At 41.1% G+C, this 19,470-nt stretch overlaps 1 protein-coding gene across 3 annotated transcripts in view; it reads left to right on the top strand.

Moving 5' to 3' along the window:
- MANBA (mannosidase beta) overlaps positions 1 to 19,470 on the top strand; it is a 128,128-nt gene that overhangs the window by 9,642 nt on the left and 99,016 nt on the right. For all 3 annotated transcript variants that reach the window (XM_032333028.1, XM_032333027.1, XM_032333029.1), the window contains exons 2-5: positions 7,241 to 7,335; positions 10,394 to 10,499; positions 11,510 to 11,680; positions 18,496 to 18,619. In XM_032333028.1, the coding sequence (XP_032188919.1) occupies positions 7,241 to 7,335; positions 10,394 to 10,499; positions 11,510 to 11,680; positions 18,496 to 18,619 (496 nt within the window). The remainder of the gene's footprint in view (positions 1 to 7,240; positions 7,336 to 10,393; positions 10,500 to 11,509; positions 11,681 to 18,495; positions 18,620 to 19,470) is intronic.

Raw genomic sequence — 19,470 nt, 5'->3', positions numbered from 1 at the left:
GTAGGCGATTGGTAGTTAATTTTGAGGAGTCAAAGTTAGTAAGTAGATTTTTGACTGTGTGGGGTTTAGGAGCACCATATTGTTAGCTGTACCCCTGAGGGTTAACTGTAATGATAAAAAAAAAAAATGTAAAGGTGGGATATATAATGAAAGCAAGAATCCTTCCATCCCTGTCTCCTAGTTTTCTAGTTTCCTTCCACAGAAACAACCACTGTTAACAGTGGTCTTGTGTACATTCGTGTATCTTGTGACAGATGTCTGTGTACATAATAGATTTATCTACATTTCTCTCTACAGATGATATTCTGTGCATATGGTTTGGTACTGACTTTTTCCTTTAATTTGACATACCCTAGAAGTCATTTCAGATCAGTATCTGTAACAGTAACGATACCTGTCATTTGTTGAATGCTTGCTCTATGCAATAAATGGTTCTAAGCATTTTCCACATGTTACCTCTTGGCAATTTTCATACTGATCCTGGGAGGTACTATTATTCCTGTTCTAGAACTGAGAAAATGGAAGAGTAGGGTGTTACATGAGCTTCACAGGATCTCACAGGTATTAGGGCTGAGCTGGGACTTGAATTCATGCAAACAAGTTTGCTCCCTGCTGCTGCTCTTACCTGTCAGCTCCACCCCCTCCCCTCTCCCTGCCCCAGCTTCATCTCAGAGGCAGGAGCTATGGCTGTGGATCTGTTCAACCACCCAAATTTGCTCCCTAAGCAGGTGTGATCTGTGGCTCCTCTGACCCTTTGTGTCAGTCTAGAATCATTCTCTGGGCATTTACGCTAATCTTTCATGAGTTCTAGTCTGGAGCTGTGGAGTGGGCTAAGGAAAGCATCTTGTTTCTCCTTTTAAATTCCCCTTTTAAATTCTCTTTGGTCAGGAAACAAGGAGTTGCCTTAACTTCCACCCCTTTTTACCTAGCTGTGGTAGACATGAAGCAGTATTTACTAGTTTAAGGATTTTAGGCAAAAATGATGTTAAGGCCAACCAAAATGTTTTGACTTAGGAACTTAGAATCTCTTGTACCTGTGCACCTTCTGAAGTAAGAATCATAGATGAAGCTCCTTTTGGCGATGGACAAACTGAGGTTTGGAGAGTGTAGCTTCTCTGTATCTTAATATATTGTTTGCTCAATGTATTGTTTACTTCTGCTCATTTTTGCATAAATGTTTTCTTAAACTTTTTTTGTCGAAGTGTCCAAGAAGACATCTATGTATGAGACAGTTGCAAAGACTTCCTTTTCTCTTTTTAACTCTATTTGAAGTAATTATGTCTGGGGTAGAATCAGGTGTTGGATTGAAGCAGAATTGGAGAGTGGAGAAGCTATACCTGGTTAAAGAATTTATGTATCTGGGGCGCCTGGGTGGCTCAGTGGGTTGAGCCGCTGTCTTCGGCTTAGGTCATGATCTCAGGGTCCTGGGATCGAGTCCCATATCGGGCTGTCTGCTCAGCGGGGAGCCTGCTTCCCTCTCTCTCTCTCTCTGCCTTCCTCTCTGCCTACTTGTGATCTCTCTCTGTCAAATGAATAAATAAAATCTTAAAAAAAAAAAAAGAATTTATGTATCTATAGGCAATCCTAACAGATGGCGTTCAGAAGCTTACAGAGAAAATGAGACTGATAATGTCCTTTGTACGGTGTGTTGCCATATAGTTTGTTGACGTATGCAAGCATGGTAAATGCCAATTATATATAACTAGCACAGGCTTTATATGGCATATTTATCTCCTGGTTCCTGCTTGGTAGGTAGCACTGACATTGTAACAATTGGTGGCATTTGTGACAATAATGGCAGCACTGGGTAATGGATTGAGTGTTTGGACTCTAGAGCTAGATGTCCTGGGTCTAAATCAGTGCTCCGGCACTTCATTTAACTTTTAGCCTTGGACTCTTTGTTCCGAGATGGCAATGATGATAATACCTTTCTCCTTGGGTCAGGTGATCATCTGATATAAAAGTGTCGGTGTGTGTGGCATGAGGATAGCTGAAAGAATGCAGACCTTGGTGTTAGACTGAGGTGATTTGGTTCCTGGATGTACTGCTTACTTGTGGGACGTAGGAGTGGAATCTTCCGGAGCTTTAGTTTTTTCCTCTGTAAATGGTATTTACTGCATATGTTTGTGATGAAGATAAGACTATTTGAGTACCTGTCTTGGACAACAAATGATACTTCTGTTGTTTTTTAGGGCTCATGGGTTTGCTTAGCATCCCAATGACTTACATGGTTTCTTAGTCATCAGGTATAACACTGAACTGCTGTTAGCTTTATTTTGTTTATTTTTTGTTTATTTTCAGTTTTCAACTTTTTAATCTGTGCTGTGAAGGACATCCTAAATGCTGAATGAGACACAACAGAATATTTTTTTCTTCCAGTAATAAATAAAAATGATATTCACAAATGTTTTAAGGAAACTTCTATGTAATCAAGGTGGTGACCCCGAATTAAAACAACAACAACCAAAAAACAAACCTCTGATCATGTTCTTGATTTCTTATAATTGCATTTGGAAATTGCTTCCCACCTCTGATAAACATTCTAAAATGTCCCTAAGGGGCACCTGGGTGGCTCAGAGGGTTAAGCCTCTGCCTTGGGCTCAGGTCATGATCCCAAGGTCCTGGGATTGATCCCCACATCGGGCTCTCTGCTCGGCAGGGAGCCTGCTTCCCTTCCTCTCTCTGCCTGCCTCTCTGGCTCCTTGTGTCTCTGTCTCTGTTAATAAATAAATAAATAAAATCTTAAAATGTCCCTAAATGCACATTATTTTCTTATTTTTTGGGGGGGGGCAGGACCAGCAACGCTGAGATCCCAAACTAAAAAAATGGTAAAAGGAAAAATAATCAGACCCTACAAATGTCCCAGAATTTGTCTTTAAATGGCAGAAAAAAGTTTAAAAAACATATTGAGGGGCGCCTGGGTGGCTCAGTCATTAAGTGTCTGCCTTTGGCTCAGGTCATGGTCCCAGGGTTCTGGGATCGAGCCCCACATCAGGCTCTCTGCTCAGCGGGGAGCCTGCTTCTCCCTCTCCCCCTCCCCCGCTTGTGTTCCTTCTCTCTCTGTGTCTCTGTCAAATAAATAAATGAAATCTTTAAAAAAAGAAGATTCATTCTTTAAAAAAAAAAAACAAACCACAAACAAACAAACAAAAAACACATTGAGCTTTCTAAAATGTCTTTAACAAGCTACCTTGGGAGTTAGTTCAAAAATAGAAGTTGATCCACTGAAACAGATGTTTCAGTGTAGCTTTAAAAATCTTTGTAAGTACAGCCATTTGGAAGGATGATCCTGGATCAGAAGTTTTATTCCTGTGTATCTACATTAGGTACACACGCCTCATCTCCCTCGTCATAATTGTCTCTGTAATTTCCTCTGGTGTAGCGGTCATAAGCACTCTGGCCTTCCATATCCATATCTTCCAGGTTATCGTATCTGCCACTCCTGTAGCTTTGGTCCCCACCACCTCTAGAGTAACGGCAACCTTGCCCCTGGGCCCCAAAATCACCCCCTCTAGTTCCCCTGGCTGACTTGCCAGAGAGATCCATGTGGATCTGGTGACCATCTAGAGACTCTCCATTCATGGCTCTCTTGGCATCAGAGACAAGCTCTAGTTTGGTGAAGGTAGTGAAATTGAAACCTCGGGATTGCTGAGTCTCGTAAGTCCTTGACAACAACTACCTCAGAAATAGGACCAGAGCTGCTGAAGTGGTCTTCCAGATCCTGCTTATTTATGTGGAAGTTGAGCCCTCCCACGAAAAGCTTTCCTTCTTCAGAAGACATGGCAGTGAGTTTGAGTACTACAAATTAAGCAGAAGGACCAGAAAAATAGCTATCCTTGAGGAGTGGATAGACTGGGCTGTTAGCTTTAAATAGGACTCAGAGTTTTAATATGAGCAAAGGGGGTCAGACCTGTTTGGAACTAAATTAAGTTGGTTGCTTAGCATTTGGAATAGTTATTATAAGTGTAATCTAAGCTTCTGCAATCTTTATTTTAGGGAAGGTAAGATATTTTCCCTTACAGGAAATTTTTTTAGTAGACTTCATCTTTTGGAGTAATTTTAGGTTCACAGCAAAATTGAATGAAAATGCAGACATTTCCATATATACCCCCCTCCACACACTGGCACAGCCCCCCATAAGAACATCCCTCCACAGAGTGGTACATTTGTTATCATCAGTGAACCTATACTGACCTATCATTATCACCCTATGCATATAATTTATATTAGAGTTCACTCTTGTTGTATATCTGTGGGTTTTGACAAATTTATTATATCTATTCATCATTTTAGTATCATTTAGAGGAGTTTTGCTAACTTCAAAATCTTCTGAGCTCTGCCTGTTCACCTCTCTCCCCCTTAATCCTTAATCCCTGGTAACCACTGCTCCCCCCACACCCCCGTTTTTTTTTTTTAAAGATTTGCTTATTTGTGAGAGAGTGGGGGGGAGGGCAAAGGTGCCCCGCAACCACTGATCTTTTTACTGTTAACGTGGTTTTGCCTTCTCCAGAACGTCATGTAGTTGGAGTCATATAGTATGTAGCCTTTTGATTGGTGGTTTTTTTTTTTGGAGATTTTATTTATTTATTTGACAGAGAGACAGCCAGAGAGGGAACACAGCCGGGGGAGTGGGTAAGGGAGGAGCAGGCTTCCCACCAAGCAGGGAGCCTGACTTGGGGCTCCATCCCAGGACCCTGGGATCATGACCTGAGCTGAAAGCAGATGCTGAACGACTGAGCCACCCAGGTGCCCCAGTTTCTGGTCTTTAAATTTTGGCTTCTTTCAAGTAAAAGAAAAACTTAACCTCCAAATTCTATTTGTCTAGAAAAAATATATCTGAGAAGCTTGTCCTCTCGAACTCAACAAGCAGCTTACTTCAAGAGGCTGAGAGACAGGAAGGGGACTTGTGCCACACAAACCAGATCATCAGTCAGCCCCACAGCTTAGCAGGATGACATGTTGCAACTGCATTAGACTTCACACCTTCCTTCTCATGTTATTTTTAACTGGATTGGACTGAGTCCACAGTGTAGAGTTATAAATAAGGCTGGGTGGAGACACATGGACAGGCTAATTATTAGGTACTTCTTTAAACCTGTGTCCTTAAATATTTATTCCATACTTATTCATCGGACTCTGAGTCCTGTGTGTGTGTTGGAAGAGCCGAAAAGGAAACAAGTTGGCTGGGCCTGGCACACCCTACTTAGCAGAATAAAACCTCATTGTTAATCAGCCCTTAAAAGTCAGTTTGGTGATTATCAGTTGTTACTAAATCTCATTAAGTGCACTCTTCCCTAGTAGTTTATTAAAATATTTCTTCCAGGGCTCTGTCTGGCTTAGTCCATAGAGCATGTGACTCTTGTTTGTGGTGGTGTGAGTTCGAACCCCACATTGGGTGGAGAGATTACCTAAAAATAAATAAAATCTTAAAAATAAAATGAAGTGTTTCTTCTAGTCAGGAGCAATTTCTGACAGGTACTATTCTTTCCATCTTGACATATACCCAGCCTTGTTGTAGTGCGTCTTACTGACTTGTGCTCTGAGCAGGTGCCCAACTGGCTGTTGCCAGCCTAACTTCTGTGGAAGTTGGACAAAGTTGGCTTTTCCTTCTCCATCTAGAGATGGAATTCCTGAGGAAATCACCCTTTGTCCCGTCCCAGTGGGGGAGGACTGCACTGTTTCCTTCTTTGTAGCTGTGATGTTGTTCACAGAAAGATGGACCAAAAAGCGTCACTTGCCACTTTCTTTTCTGTGTCCTCATCTGGAATGTAAAGTGTAGAAAATGGGTAGGAAAAGAAGGATCTCTGAGTATTACAAAAGGAAGGATCTAGGGCTGGACACTCAGTAAGAATAGCATCGGTGAACACCCAGCAGGCCTGTTGCCTGGGGTAGACATTGGCAACCATTTTCAGTAAAGGCCTGGACACTACTTTAGGCATCATGGGTTGTATGGCCTCTATCATACCTACTCAGCTCTGCTGTTGTAGCATGAAAGCTGCCGTGTATGATTTGTAAAGGAACAGGCATGGCAGTGCTCCAGTAAAGCTTTATTTATTGACATGTGTCCATTCTTAGCTCACTGGCTGCACAGAAACAGGCAGTGAGCTGCACGTGGCCCATAGGTTGTAGTTTGCTGACCTGGTCTGGGACAGTATAGGTAACCTGAAGTTGATCCATTCAGTGGTATCCATGCTGCCTGTGTGTTTCCTGTAGAGGTCCTTTTTGTGCTCATTTAGTAAAGCTTGGTGAAAAATAACTTTGGAAATGCTATGTGAATCCAAAGAGTGGGCGTTTTGCTGATGTTTGGGTAGTAGAGTAGAACCATCCCCCTGAGGCCCACTAGAATAGTGGCAGCAATAAGCATGGTGACAATAAAAGGGCTATAAGAGAGTGAGGGCCAGGGCACCTGGGTGGCTCAGTCCTTTAAGCGTCTGCCTGGGGCTTACGTCATGACCTCAGGGTCTTGGGATCGAGTCTCACATCGGGATCCCTGCTCAGCGGGGAGACTGCTTCTCCCCCTCCCTCTGTCACTACCCCTGCTGTCCTCTATTGCTTGCTCGCTCACTCGCTCTCTCACATAAATAAATAAATAAATAAATAATCTTAAAACAAAAAAAAGACAAGACTGAGGGCTGCACAGCAGACGGTCTGACTTTTATTTTCTGCTAATACCTCGGAGGTTCTGTATTTGGTGTTAACAAGGGCAGCTAATCTTCATCTCCATACATGTTCTTATTGATAATGAAACTGTGTTATTTCTATCTCAAAGCTCTTTCATTGAGGAATTTTGTTAGACTTTTTTTTTTTTTAATATTTTATTTATTTGACAGACAGAGATCACAAGTAGGCAGAGAAGCAGGCATAGAGAGAGGGGGAAGCAGACTCCCCACTTAGTAGAGAGCCCGATGTGGGGTTCGATCCAAGGACCCCGGGATCATGACCCGAGCCGAAGGCAGAGGCCTTAACCCACTGAGCCATCCAGGCACCCCTTGTTGGATTTTTTAAGAAAACATTTTTTAATATTTTTTTGTTATCTGAAAGCCATGTTAACTTTGTTGAAAGTTAAATGGTTGGAGCTTTAGCCTTGAGGATGGCATGTGCCAGCATATGAAATGCTTACACTCCTAGGCCCAGAGCTCATTAATTTTTAGGTGACAAATGGCTATTGTTAATAATTTATTTCATGTTTATTTAATTTATTTATTTTTGCATAATTGTCTGCCATAATTTTTATCAACAGGATCCGTACTACAGATTTAATGACCTTGACTACAGATGGATCTCCTTGGATAACTGGACTTACAGCAAGAAATTTAAAATCCCCTTTAACATTAGGTATGTATGTGTGTATATCTATATCTACATCTGTATTTATTTAGTTATTGTTATTATTGATCTTTTTCTTTCTCTGCAGTAATCTTTTGTTTGTTTCGGTTGCATGTCGGAGATTTGGAGACCAAAGCCTTTTCCTATAAAAGTGACTATTTGATTTATGTTTTGATTTGTATGTAAGAATGGTGCCACTGACCATCAGTCATGAAATTATCTCTTACTCAGTCCTCCTTCCAGTGGTTATAATGGAGTCACCTATACCTAGTGAGTTCTCTTATTTCCATTTCCTTCTCTCTGCCCCCACGACCACATAATCACTAGAATGTGTTATAATTTGTCAAGTAGGATCAGAGCTATATCATTTTTTCCATGTGGTGTTAGCCAGCCATTGAGGCTATGGCATTGGCCTTATGTTATGTCATGAAGCCATGAGGAAAAGCATAGTAATTTTTCTTGATTCAGCCCCTTTCTCCTCATTTCCCAGCTTCCATATTTGCCTTGGCCTTTATGAGCAAGTGACTACAATTAGGCCAAAGCTGCAACTAAATTTCTTGCTTTGTCTTTTTATTCTCCGGTCTTATATATGGAAATGTTAGACTCATCTTCCACAAACATTAGATTCATCTTCCCAACATACTGGTTTTACCATGATGTTCTTGCTCAAGAATGACAGTGTTGGGGCACCTGGGCGGCTCAGTCAGTTAAGCATCTAACTCTTGGTTTCAGCTCAAGTCATGATCTCTGGGTCTTGAGATGGAGCCCCATACTGCCTTGTGCTCCACACTCAGTGTGGAAGTCTGCTTAAGAGTCTCCCTCGCTCTCCCAAGTAAGTAAATAAAGTCTTGAAAAAGAAGGCACTGTCATTCTTGAGCAAAGGAATGACAGTGTCTTCCCCCCCCTTTTTTTTTTTAAGGTTTGTTTATTTTAGGGAGAGAGAGAGCGTGCATGCGTGTGAGAGCCCACAAGAGAGCATGAGTGGGGGGAGGGGCAGACGGAGAGGAAGAGACTCTCAAACAGACTCCCCGCCCAGTGGGAGCCCGAGGCTGACTCCAGTGGGTGGGTGTGGGGGGCAGGAATGAATCCTACGATGCTGAGAGTAGACTTGAGCTGAAATCAAGAGTTGGAGGCTTAATCAACTGAGCCACCCCGGCACTCTGACAGTGTCTTATTTTTCATTGATAAAACCAGTTTCATCTTCCCTGCGTATTTGTGAAAATACTACTTAATCTTGACTATTCTGTCCCACTTCCTGCATCCCTTCCTGCCCTGCTGACTTGATCAGATTCTTTCCCTTAGCTCCCTAGCATAACCTCTACACCTGAAACTAGCTCATTATCTTTTTTTTTAAAAAAGATTTTACGGGCGCCTGGGTGGTTCAGTGGGTTAAGCCTCTGCCTTCGTCTTGGGTCACGATCTCGGGGTCCTGGGATTAAGCCCCGCATCAGACTCTCTGCTCAGCAGGGAGTCTGCTTCCCCCTCTCTCTCCGCCTGCCTCTCTGTCTACTTGTGATCTCTCTTTCTCTGTGTCAAATAAATAAATAAAATCTTAAAAAAATATATTTTACTTGTTTATTTATTTGACAGAGAGAGAAAACATGAGTGGGGGGAGGAACAAGAGGAGAGGGAGACTCAGACCCCCAGCTAAGTAGGGAGCCTGATGTGCGGCTTGATCCCAGGCCCTCCAGGATCGTGACCTGAGCTGAAGGCAGATGCTCAATGACCGAGCCACCCAGGTGCCACCAATTCACCCTTTTAAAGTATAAAGTTCAGTAGTTTTTAGTATATTCAAAGCGTTGTGCCACCATCATTATCCTCGTCAGAGAGAAGGTCATACCCATTAGCAGTCATTCCCCATTCTCAACATCCCCATTCCCTCGTCCCTCTCCTGGCACTAAGCAACCACCGACTCATTTTCTATGGATTTTTCTCTTCTGGGAATCTCACATAAATGGAACTGTACTGCATGTGGTCCTTCGTGACTGGCTTCTCTCACTTAGCCTAACAGTGTTTTCAAAGTCCATCCATGTTGTCACATTCACTGATCCTTCATTTCTTTTTATCACTAATACTTTATTGCATGGATATACCCCATTTTATTTATTCTGTTCGTCTTGAAATTCTTATTTCTCTCTTGAAGTCTTTCCTTATGACAGAAGCACTGATAGCATTTGTAGTTTGTCTGACCAGACTATATTATAAAATAGAAGAAACTGAATGTTTTCTCTTTATTCCTGTATTTTAGGCTTGAATGGCAACTAGATTACAGATTTCCTTAAATTCAGAGAGTGTTTTAGTTCCCTGTAGGGCTTAGCAGAGTACTGGGCACATCATATTCACTCATAGATACCTGTTAGTTGGTTAATACATTCTCTTAGTGTCATAAAGATAATACTTTGTGAAAATGCTGTATATCTTCTATTTAACTAAACTATCATAAGAATTTTGTAAAGTCCGAGAAAAAAAGTTCGTGCATTTGGAAATTGTAAGCTGTGCTCATGGTTTTATGGCAATTGAAATACTATGAAGAAAGATAAGCTAGATTACTCAATATAACAAGGGTATTATGCTAAGCAAAATAAGTCAATCAGAGAAAGACAGTCATCATATGATTTTACACATATGTGTAATTTAAGAAACAAAACAGAGGATCTAGGGGAAGGGAAGAGAAAATAAGATACGATGACATCAGAGAGGGAGACAAACTGTAAAGGACTCTTAACAAAAACAAAATGAGGGTTTTTGGAGGGAGGTGTATTCGGGAAGATGGAGTAACTGGGTGACAGACATTAAGGAGGGCACGTGATGTGATGAGTACTGGGTGTTATTTGTGACTGATGAATCACTGAACTCTGCCTCTGAAACTAATAATATGTCATATGTTAATTAATTGAATTTAAATAAAAATGTATTAAATCAATACTTATGAAAATTTCACTGGAATCTGCCTTTTAAGATTGTGTAATCTCTGTGAAATATTTGTTCCTTTAGTTTTTAATTAAAAAAAGATTTATCTAAGTTCATGTTTTACACATCTTGTTTTAAAAATCTTTTCTTTTTTAAGCAAATGGCAAAAAGTGAATTTGATTTTTGAGGGCGTCGACACAGTTGCAAAAGTCCTGCTAAATAGTGTTCCTATTGGGAAAACAGGCAACATGTTCAAAAGATATGTAAGTATCCAGTGACATCAGGTTAAAAGCTACTGATAAGTGTTTGTGTGTTAATTGTTGTGAATAGAGAAAGTTAAGTGCATAATTGCCCACGCAGGCAATGCTTTTTGTTTTGTTTGTTTTTTTTTTAAAGATTTTATTTATTTGACAGAGAGAGATCACAAGTAGGCAGAGAGGCAGGCAGAGAGAGAGGGAAGCAGGGTCCCTGCTGAGCAGAGAGCCCGATGTGGGGCTCGATGTGGGGCTCCATCCCAGGACCCTGAGATCATGACGAGAGCTGAAGGCAGAGGCTTTAACCCACTGAGCCACCCAGGTGCCCCAGGCAATACTCTTTGAAGCATGGGTTAAGTTACTTTCTTTCTCAGTTGCCTCATTGTAGCGTGATGAAAACACCACAGACCTTGTGGAGTCCTTGTGAGGACTTAATCTAATGATGGAAAACGTTTGACACAGTTCTTGGCACATGAGAAGTGTTCAGTGAATGCTGTTCCCTTCTCTGTTGTTCGGTGATCGAGAGTTTCATGTGAAACGCCAAATGATGTTGCATTAAGATATCATATCCTGGTCTCCATTCCAGGGTAGAACTTTTCAAAAACAAAAATAACTTATGACTTAGAAATAACATGCTGTTCATACCAGAGAGTCAGGTTGTCACGAAGCATCTAGGAAATTCTCTGGCTGTTCAAGGCCACATCTCAAATAGCCAGAGCAGACATTCCAGGACTAAAGATATTTTCTGCTTGCTCTCTTTGCCGGGGACCGTCATCTGTCAGTACAAATAGAAGGAGAAACCTAGAAATCTACTTTTGTGTAGGAGAACATGTTCGCTTGTACCTATAAGCAGGCAACTAGGCTATACTATTTCAGTGAAGTGCTTTCTTCTACAAAAAGGCTAACCCTAAAGATTTCAATTATTTTATTCATCTTTCATGCATTTTTATATATCTATATCTATATCTAAAATTTTACACACATGTCCACTTCCACATCTGTTCTTTCCTTTAATGCAGAGCTTTGATGTTACCAGTGTGGTTAGAGATGTGAACTCCCTTGAGCTGCGTTTCCAGTCACCAGTGTTGTATGCGGCCCAGCAGAGCAAAGCTCACTCTAACTACTCTGTGCCTCCAGACTGCCCTCCGCCTGTGCAGAAGGGCCAATGCCACGTAAACTTCATTCGAAAGGTAACAGTCTTGCAAATGGAGGGGGCGTTAGGCTTGAGGGTGAGGTATGCCGGCATGTGAAATGCTTGTTTGAAGACACCAATAGTATTTTATTTTATTTTTAAATGTTTTATTTATTTATCAGAGAGAGAGAGAGAGGGAAAGAGAGCAAGCACAGGCAGACAGAATGGCAGGCAGAGGCAGAGGGAGAAGGAGGCTCCCTGCCGAGCAAGGAGCCCGATGTGGGACTCGATCCCAGGACACTGGGATCATGACCTGAGCCGAAGGCAGCTGCTTAACCAACTGAGCCACCCAGGTGTCCCACCAATAGTATTTTAGAAGTTGTGTATCTCTTTCCTTCCTGCTTCATGGCATGGAACACTTGAAATAAGAACCAAAAGGTTATACGAATTTTTTGAAGAATCGTTGTCTTTCTAGATTTTTTTCCTGAAGCATGCCTCAAACTTAGGTAACAACAGAAAAAGAAGAAAAATAGGTGACTGATAATGTAATTTGACAAATTATTTTTTTAAGATTTTATTTATTTATTTGAGAGAGGGAGAAGGAGGACATGAGCTGTGGGGGGGGCCAGAGGGACAAGCTGACTCCCACTGTGTGGGGAGCCCAATGTGAGGCTTGATCCCAGGACCCTGAGATTATGACCTGAGCCAAAGTCAGATGCTTGGGCTGACTGAGACACTCAGACACCCCTACAAATTATTATTTTATTTATTTATTTTTTTTAAGATTTTATTTATTTATTTGACAGACAGAAATCACAAGTAGGCAGAGAGGCAGGCAGAGAGAGAGAGAGAGGAGGAAGCAGACTCCCTGCTGAGCAGAGAGCCCGATGTGGGACTCGATCCCAGGACCCTGAGATCATGACCTGAGCCGAAGGCAGCGGCTTAACCCACTGAGCCACCCAGGCGCCCCTACAAATTATTTTTTTTAACATTTAAGTTTATCTAACTTTTTACCAGACTGTATGGTTTATACTTACTAGTGATTCGTGTTACTAGGAAGCCTTCTGGAAATACTAATATATTTGCTGATGTGTTCTTATATTTTACTGCTAGGTTCACATAAAATCTAATAAAAATGACAAAATCCACATGATGATTATTTTTCCTTGAGTTTCATCTGAGTCTAAATGACTTGAGTTTATTCCAGTACATGGTTGGATTAGTTTGCTCTGTGGCATTAATTTTTCGATTTTATTTTTATTAAAAAATTTTTAATTGTGATAAAATATCCATAGCACAGAATTTGCCATCTCTACCATTTTCAAGTGTGTGGTTTACTAGTATTAAGTATATTCACATTGTTGTGGAATAAATCCCAAGAACCTTTTCATGTTGCAAAACTGAAACTCCATACCCATTAAAAAACAATTCCCAGGGATGCGTGGGTGACTCAGTAGGTTAAGGGTCTACCTTTGGCTCAGATCATGATCCCAGGGTCCTGGGATTGAGTCCCGCATCGGACTCCTTGCTCAGCAGGGAGCCTGCTTCTTCCTCTGCCTTTCATTCCCCCTGCTTTTGCTCTCTATCTCTCACAAATAAATAAAATCGTTAATAAATAAAAACTTTTTATTTTCCCCTTCTCCCAGCCCCTGGAAACCACCATTACTTCTGTTCCTATGAGTTTGACTACTCTAGATACCTCCGTTAAGTGGAATCATGCACATTTGTCTTGTTGTGCCTGGCATATTTCGTTTAGCAAAATGTTCTTCATGCTGTAGCATGTGTCTGAATTTCCCTTCCTTTTTAAGTCTGAATAATATTCCATTGTATGTACATGCCACATTTTATTTATTCATTCATCTGTCAGTAGACATTTGGGTTACTTCCTCCTTTTGGTTATTGTGAATAATGGTGCTGTGTATGGATGTACCAATATCTCTTTGAGATTCTGCTTTTAGTTCTTTTTCATCAAGACCAAGAAGTGGGATACTGCAGTGTATGGTAATTCTATTTTGAATATTTTTGGAAATTGGCATTTGGTTTTAAAAAAACAAATGTAAGCATTGGTTTCACTGTGAAGATATTGAGAATATTTTTCCAGTATTTATTAGCTAAAGTCTCAGTTAGTAAATTCTGATTATTTAAGTTAAGTGGCTCTCTTCAGACTGGCTGGATTTATCACTAAATTATGTTTCTCTGATACAAGTACTAAGGTCAAAATTATACCTCCTCTGGTTTTATTCAACCTACTTATATTTGTGTCAGTGTCTCAATACAATTGTTTGTTCCTACTACCGTAAAGGAATTGTCTGTAACTGAGCAGTCAGGTATCTGTGGAATACTGTGTACTGAGACTTGTTTAAAATTCACCTTTTGTTTTTGGCCTTCGGCTTCAAATGGCACAGTGGTTTGAATACTAGAGTTTGCGTGTTTTCTCTCTCTTCTTCTGTCTTTAATCTTTGAGAACCTCCTGAATCCTAATGTTACTTTTCCAGTCGTCAGTGAAAGGATGTATATGTTATGCATATATCCATGTAGTGGTTTTCCTCTACCCCACCATTCAGTTTGTGGCAAATAAAATACACTTTCGGGGCACCTGGGTGGCTCCGTTGGTAAAGCTTCCACATTTGCCTGGAGTCGTGATCCTGGGGTTCGGGGATCCAGCCTGCTTCTCCCTCTCCCTCTGACCTTCCCCCCTGCTTGAGCTCTTTCTTTCTCTCTTTCTAGTGAATAAATGAAAAATCTTAAAAAGAAAGAAAACACACTTTCAGTTTCTCTAGACAGAACAAAGCCCTTATCACTGAAATCAGGAGTCAGACCCAAGATTCTGCTCTCAGGGTGTGTGGAACACTAACCCTGGGGCAAACTTAACCAGAGCACTGAATTGCATCTTGATGTTTCTGGCTAGACCAGCATGGTCTAGTGGAAAAAGACCTGAATTGGAGAGCAAGTCAGGAAACTTAGATCTGAATTCTGGCCTTCGGACCAGAATGATCTTAAGTAAGTCCATCATTTATGTATGGAGCTAATCCTTCCCTTCTTGACTGTGTTGATAGGAGCATACAGTGAAATAATAATGTAAATGCATTTTGCATGCATGAAGGGCTGTATAGCTATTCAGAATGTAAGATAGTGTTTTTACTTATTTTGGAGACTTATTTCTGTGGTTACAGACTTCTAAGTGTGTTACTGATTATATGAAGACAGTGGAGTAGCGCTATCAACACAGGTCCCCTCTTACCTCTGCTTCCTTCCCTGTTCAGCCTGGATGGTGGGGCATGTCACTTCAGCTACCCTCTTAGCAATATTCTCCACCACCCCCTTGTTTTTTACCTATATCTCTGGCCATTCCTTCTAAGTTACTTTATCCACATCAACCTATCCCTCTTGGAAGTTGGATCATTCATGCTTTGCTCTGTTCCAGACACATTCCTCCTTTCATTTTATACCTTCTCTAAACTATCTCATTTAGCTTCACTTCTTCAATAACCAGTCAAGTTTCTTTCTTTTTTTAAAGAATGTATTTATTTGACAGAAAGAGAGAGATTACAAGTAGGCAGAGAGGCAGGCAGAGAGAGGGGGAAGCAGGCTCCCTGCGGAGCAGAGAGCCCAGTGCGGGGCCTGATCCCAGGACCCCGAGACTATGACCTGAGCCAAAGGCAGAGGTTCAACCCACTGAGCCACCGAGGCGCCCCACCAGTCGAATTTCTAATGACTTCTAATATTGTATCTAAAGTCCAGACCTCCAGGCCTTATACTGATTGCCTACTTGGCATCTTCAGTTGCCCGATTCACAGGGACCTAAAACTCAGGATGTCCAATACTGCATTTGATCTGAATCCTTCTCCCAGGGTTCCCTGACTTGCTGAATGGAATACCATCCAGGATAGTTGTTCAAGCCAGAAACCCAAGAGTTGTTTTTGATAACTCCTCCTCTCTCTTTTCCCTCCTCCAGTCCATTCCTAAGTCATTTTGACCATGTGGACATTACCTCTTCAATAGTACTTTAATCTTCCTGTTCTCTATTTCTTCTATCATGCTTGAGTTCAAGCCATCATTTCTTGCGTGAAGTATTATCCTGGCCACCTAACTGCAACCTACAACCTAATTTACCTTCCTCTAATTAATTTTACATAGAGCAGTCAGAATCTTCTTTTCAGACAAAAATCATTATAGCACTGTCCTTAAAACTCTTCAACAGTTTCTCATTGGCTTTCTCATTGCTAAAGTAACAGATCTTTTTTTTTTTTTTTTTTTTAAGATTTATTTATTTATTTATTTGACAGAGAGACATCACAAGTAGGCAGAGAGGCAGGCAGAGAGAGAGAGAGGAGGAAGCAGGCTCCCTGCTGAGCAGAGAGCCCGATGTGGGACTCGATCCCAGGACCCTGAGATCATGACCTGAGCCGAAGGCAGCGGCTTAACCCACTGAGCCACCCAGGCGCCCTAAAGTAACAGATCTTAGTTCAGTCTGACTCATGCCCACTTCTGTCTTCGTCCCATCTCTTCCTATTGTTCCCTCTTCATCTCCTGGAATATGTCATAGTCTTTTGCACCTCAAGGCCTTTGCACATGCTGTTCCTTCTTCTTCTTCTTCTTTTTAAAGATCTTACTTATTTATTTGAGAGAGAGAGTCAGAGAGAGCATGAGAGGGTAGAAGCAGACTCCCTGCGGAGCTGGGAGCTGGGAGCTGGGAGCTGGGAGCTGGATGCGGGATGCGGGACTTGATCCCGGGACTCCCGAGATCATGACTTGAGCCAAAGGCAGTCACTTAACCAACTGAGCCATCCAGGTGCCACATGTTGTTCCTTCCAGAAGGGATGCTTATACTTCTAAACACACTGGACAAGTGATACTTGCCCTTCAGATCTCCATATGAAAGATACTATTATTCAGGGAAACCTTGCTTGACACCTTTCTTTCCTCTCCCCCATTAGATTGTTACCTGTTGGTGTCTTTTGCACTTGTGATTATTTATTCAGCACCTCAATTTCCTGGATACTGTGAACACTATAAATGGAAGGACTGTCTGTTTTGTACATTGATGTACTCCTGCCTGAAATATAAAAAGCAGTTCACAAATCTTTTTTGACTAATGAAAACTTTTATCTGAGGAAGTTTTATGAATAAGAGTGATTTGTAGCCCTTGGTGAGGAAAATAGTTTGCCTTATAAGATGTTGAATATTTTCGCCCTCCTCCTTATCCCTGTCTCTAATAAAGGAATTACATACTTGAACTTATAAACTCTTTAATAAATAGTCCCAAGATGACTTTCATTCCAGACATGAGAATCTGATGCTGAAATGGTGAATTTAGACAAATGTGAATGGTATAAAGTGGTTTTGATTCTCTCTTTTTCTCTGTAATGGAAACTAATTTATCTCTATCTCAGATAAATACAGATCTTAGGAAATACTTAAGTGAGAAGAGTTTGACCGATTCCTCAGGCTCTATTCTACAAATGTTCCATTCAGAAAGAGCTTACTACTTATTGTGGTGTTTATTCCTTTCTAAAGCTCAGCTCATAGCCTCAATGTTTTTATTATCTTTATTTTTAAATGTTTCCTCATTCTTTATAGCTATCACACTTAAATAGAATGTTCTTTATGGTTAAATACAATGATAGGTTCAGATACATTTTGGAGAGGTTAAAGAGTGACTGTGGTGTTGCTTCAATGTCATATGCTTTTGAAGAATAAAAGTACATAATCAGATTTTAGGTTCTTAAAACATTTCTGCCAAACAACTGTGTTGCATAGGTTCATGTATTAGTTAACTGTATTAGTTATCTATTGCTGTATAACAACTTATGCCAAAACTTACCAGCTTAAAATAACATTTGTTATCGTAGTTTCTGTCAGTCAAGAATCTGAGTGTTGACTAGCTGGTGCCTCTGGCTGAAGGCCAGTCGTGAGGTTACAGTCAAGTATGGACTGGGGCTGTGGTAATCTCATGGCTCTACTGGGCCTGAAGTGTTTGGGCCGAAGCTTATCCATGTGGTTATCGGTAGGGCTCAGATTGGCGTCCAAGCTCACTTACTCATATGGGCCTCTCCACAGAGGTCACCTCACAACATGGCAGCTGGCTTCCCTCATGGCCTGGAGATTGTGGGAGAGAGTACCAGAACAGAAGGTGCAGTTTTTTTATAACTTAATTTTGGAAATGATTATCACCTCTCCCGTATTCTCTTGTTTAGAAGTGATTCACTAGGTGTAATCCATACTGGAGGAGAGGGGATTACACAGGGCATGAATACCAGGAGGGGATCATCGGAGGCCTTTTTAGATGCTCTGTACGGGACACACACATATACACAAACACTATTGTGGACTGGATTGTGTGTTCCTCCCTGAATTTTTATGTTGAAATCCTGATCCTCAGTTGCTAAAACTGTAACCTTGTTTGGAGATAAGGTCGTTAAAGAGGGATTAAATTAAAATGAGACTTTTAGGGTGGGAGATCAAGTATGAATGATGTCCTTTTAAGAAAAGGTAATGTGTGTGCGTGTGTGTATGCGTGCAGGGCACGCATTCACACACACACAATACACGCAAGCGCGCGCACACACACACACACACACACACACACACAGAAAAGACTATGGGAAGGCCCAGTGAGAAGGTTGTCTATAAGCCAAGGAGAGAGTCTTCAGAGGAAACCAGACCTGCCAGCACCCTGATCTTTGACTTGCCAACCTCTAGAACTGTGAGATAATACATTTCTGTTGTTTACGCCACCCACTCTGTAGTATTTTGTTATGATAGCCCTAGCAAACTAATATACATGTATGTAATATTTTAGAGAACATGTTTTCCATAGTGTTTAAATTTCATGGTAATTGGGATCTGGTTTTTTTCCCCTTGACATTATAGGAGCAGAGTTCCTTTGGTTGGGACTGGGGGCCGTCCTTTCCTACCCAGGGCATCTGGAAAGATGTCAGAATTGAAGCCTATAACATTTGTCGTCTGAACTACTTTGTGTTTTCCCCTATATATGGTAAGCTAAGAGATGTGATTTCTTGTTTTTCTTTTTTGAGCCTCCTCTATGTGATAAAAATTGGGCTTATAATTTGAATATGTAGGTATACTTTTCAGAGACTCATTTAAAAAATTTTGTGGCACATTTATCAGCATTAAAAATATATACAAACTGTGATTTGTCATGAAAATTTACAATATAAAATAGGAAGGAGGTAGATAAACATTTTTAAACATATTTTGAAATGAAAAAGAAAGCAAGCAAGAGCACTTGAGGTTTCTCTGAGCTAAGTGTTCCCTTCTAACAGAATTGGGCCTGCTGCCTTGTACTGCTCTTTGTGGCCTCGGTTCTCACTTTCAGAACTCCAGCTGTGCTGAATTCTTAATTTGCTCCCATCATTGGGCTGACTGACCATCACTGCACGTTTTCTCCTCCGAAAGCTGTGACATACTAGCTTTGTTAAGACTTGGAAATAAACTGGAATGCAAACAAGGCACAAAAAAAGTTTCGTAAGGTAAAGAAATACTACTTTTTTGGCCGAAGGAACTATTTATAAGAAAGGAGCTTTGAATAAAACCTCAAACGTGTCACTGACATCAACAAATCAGTGAAAAGCCGGTCAGATATTTGTTGAGTTGTTTGCCCGGCACTGTGTGTGTTTGGCATTGAAAGGACCTAGAGTATACTCTTGCCTGCACATTGGTTGGGGTGGGGATGGGATATGTGAACAGTTTACCACACCAAACAAGGCTTGTGGGTTGGGAGGCCCTGTAGTTCAGAAAACCAAAGATCAGGGAGGATTTGTGAAGTCAGGGAAACCAGTGAAGGGGGATCTTTTTTTTTTTCCCCCAAAGATTTTATTTATTTAT

The sequence above is a fragment of the Mustela erminea genome, chromosome 2 (assembly GCF_009829155.1).
Source record: "Mustela erminea isolate mMusErm1 chromosome 2, mMusErm1.Pri, whole genome shotgun sequence".
In the NCBI taxonomy this organism is placed as follows: domain Eukaryota; kingdom Metazoa; phylum Chordata; class Mammalia; order Carnivora; family Mustelidae; genus Mustela; species Mustela erminea.
The sequence above is the reverse complement of the archived record's forward strand: the minus strand, read 5'-3'. Positions and strand labels throughout refer to the sequence as shown.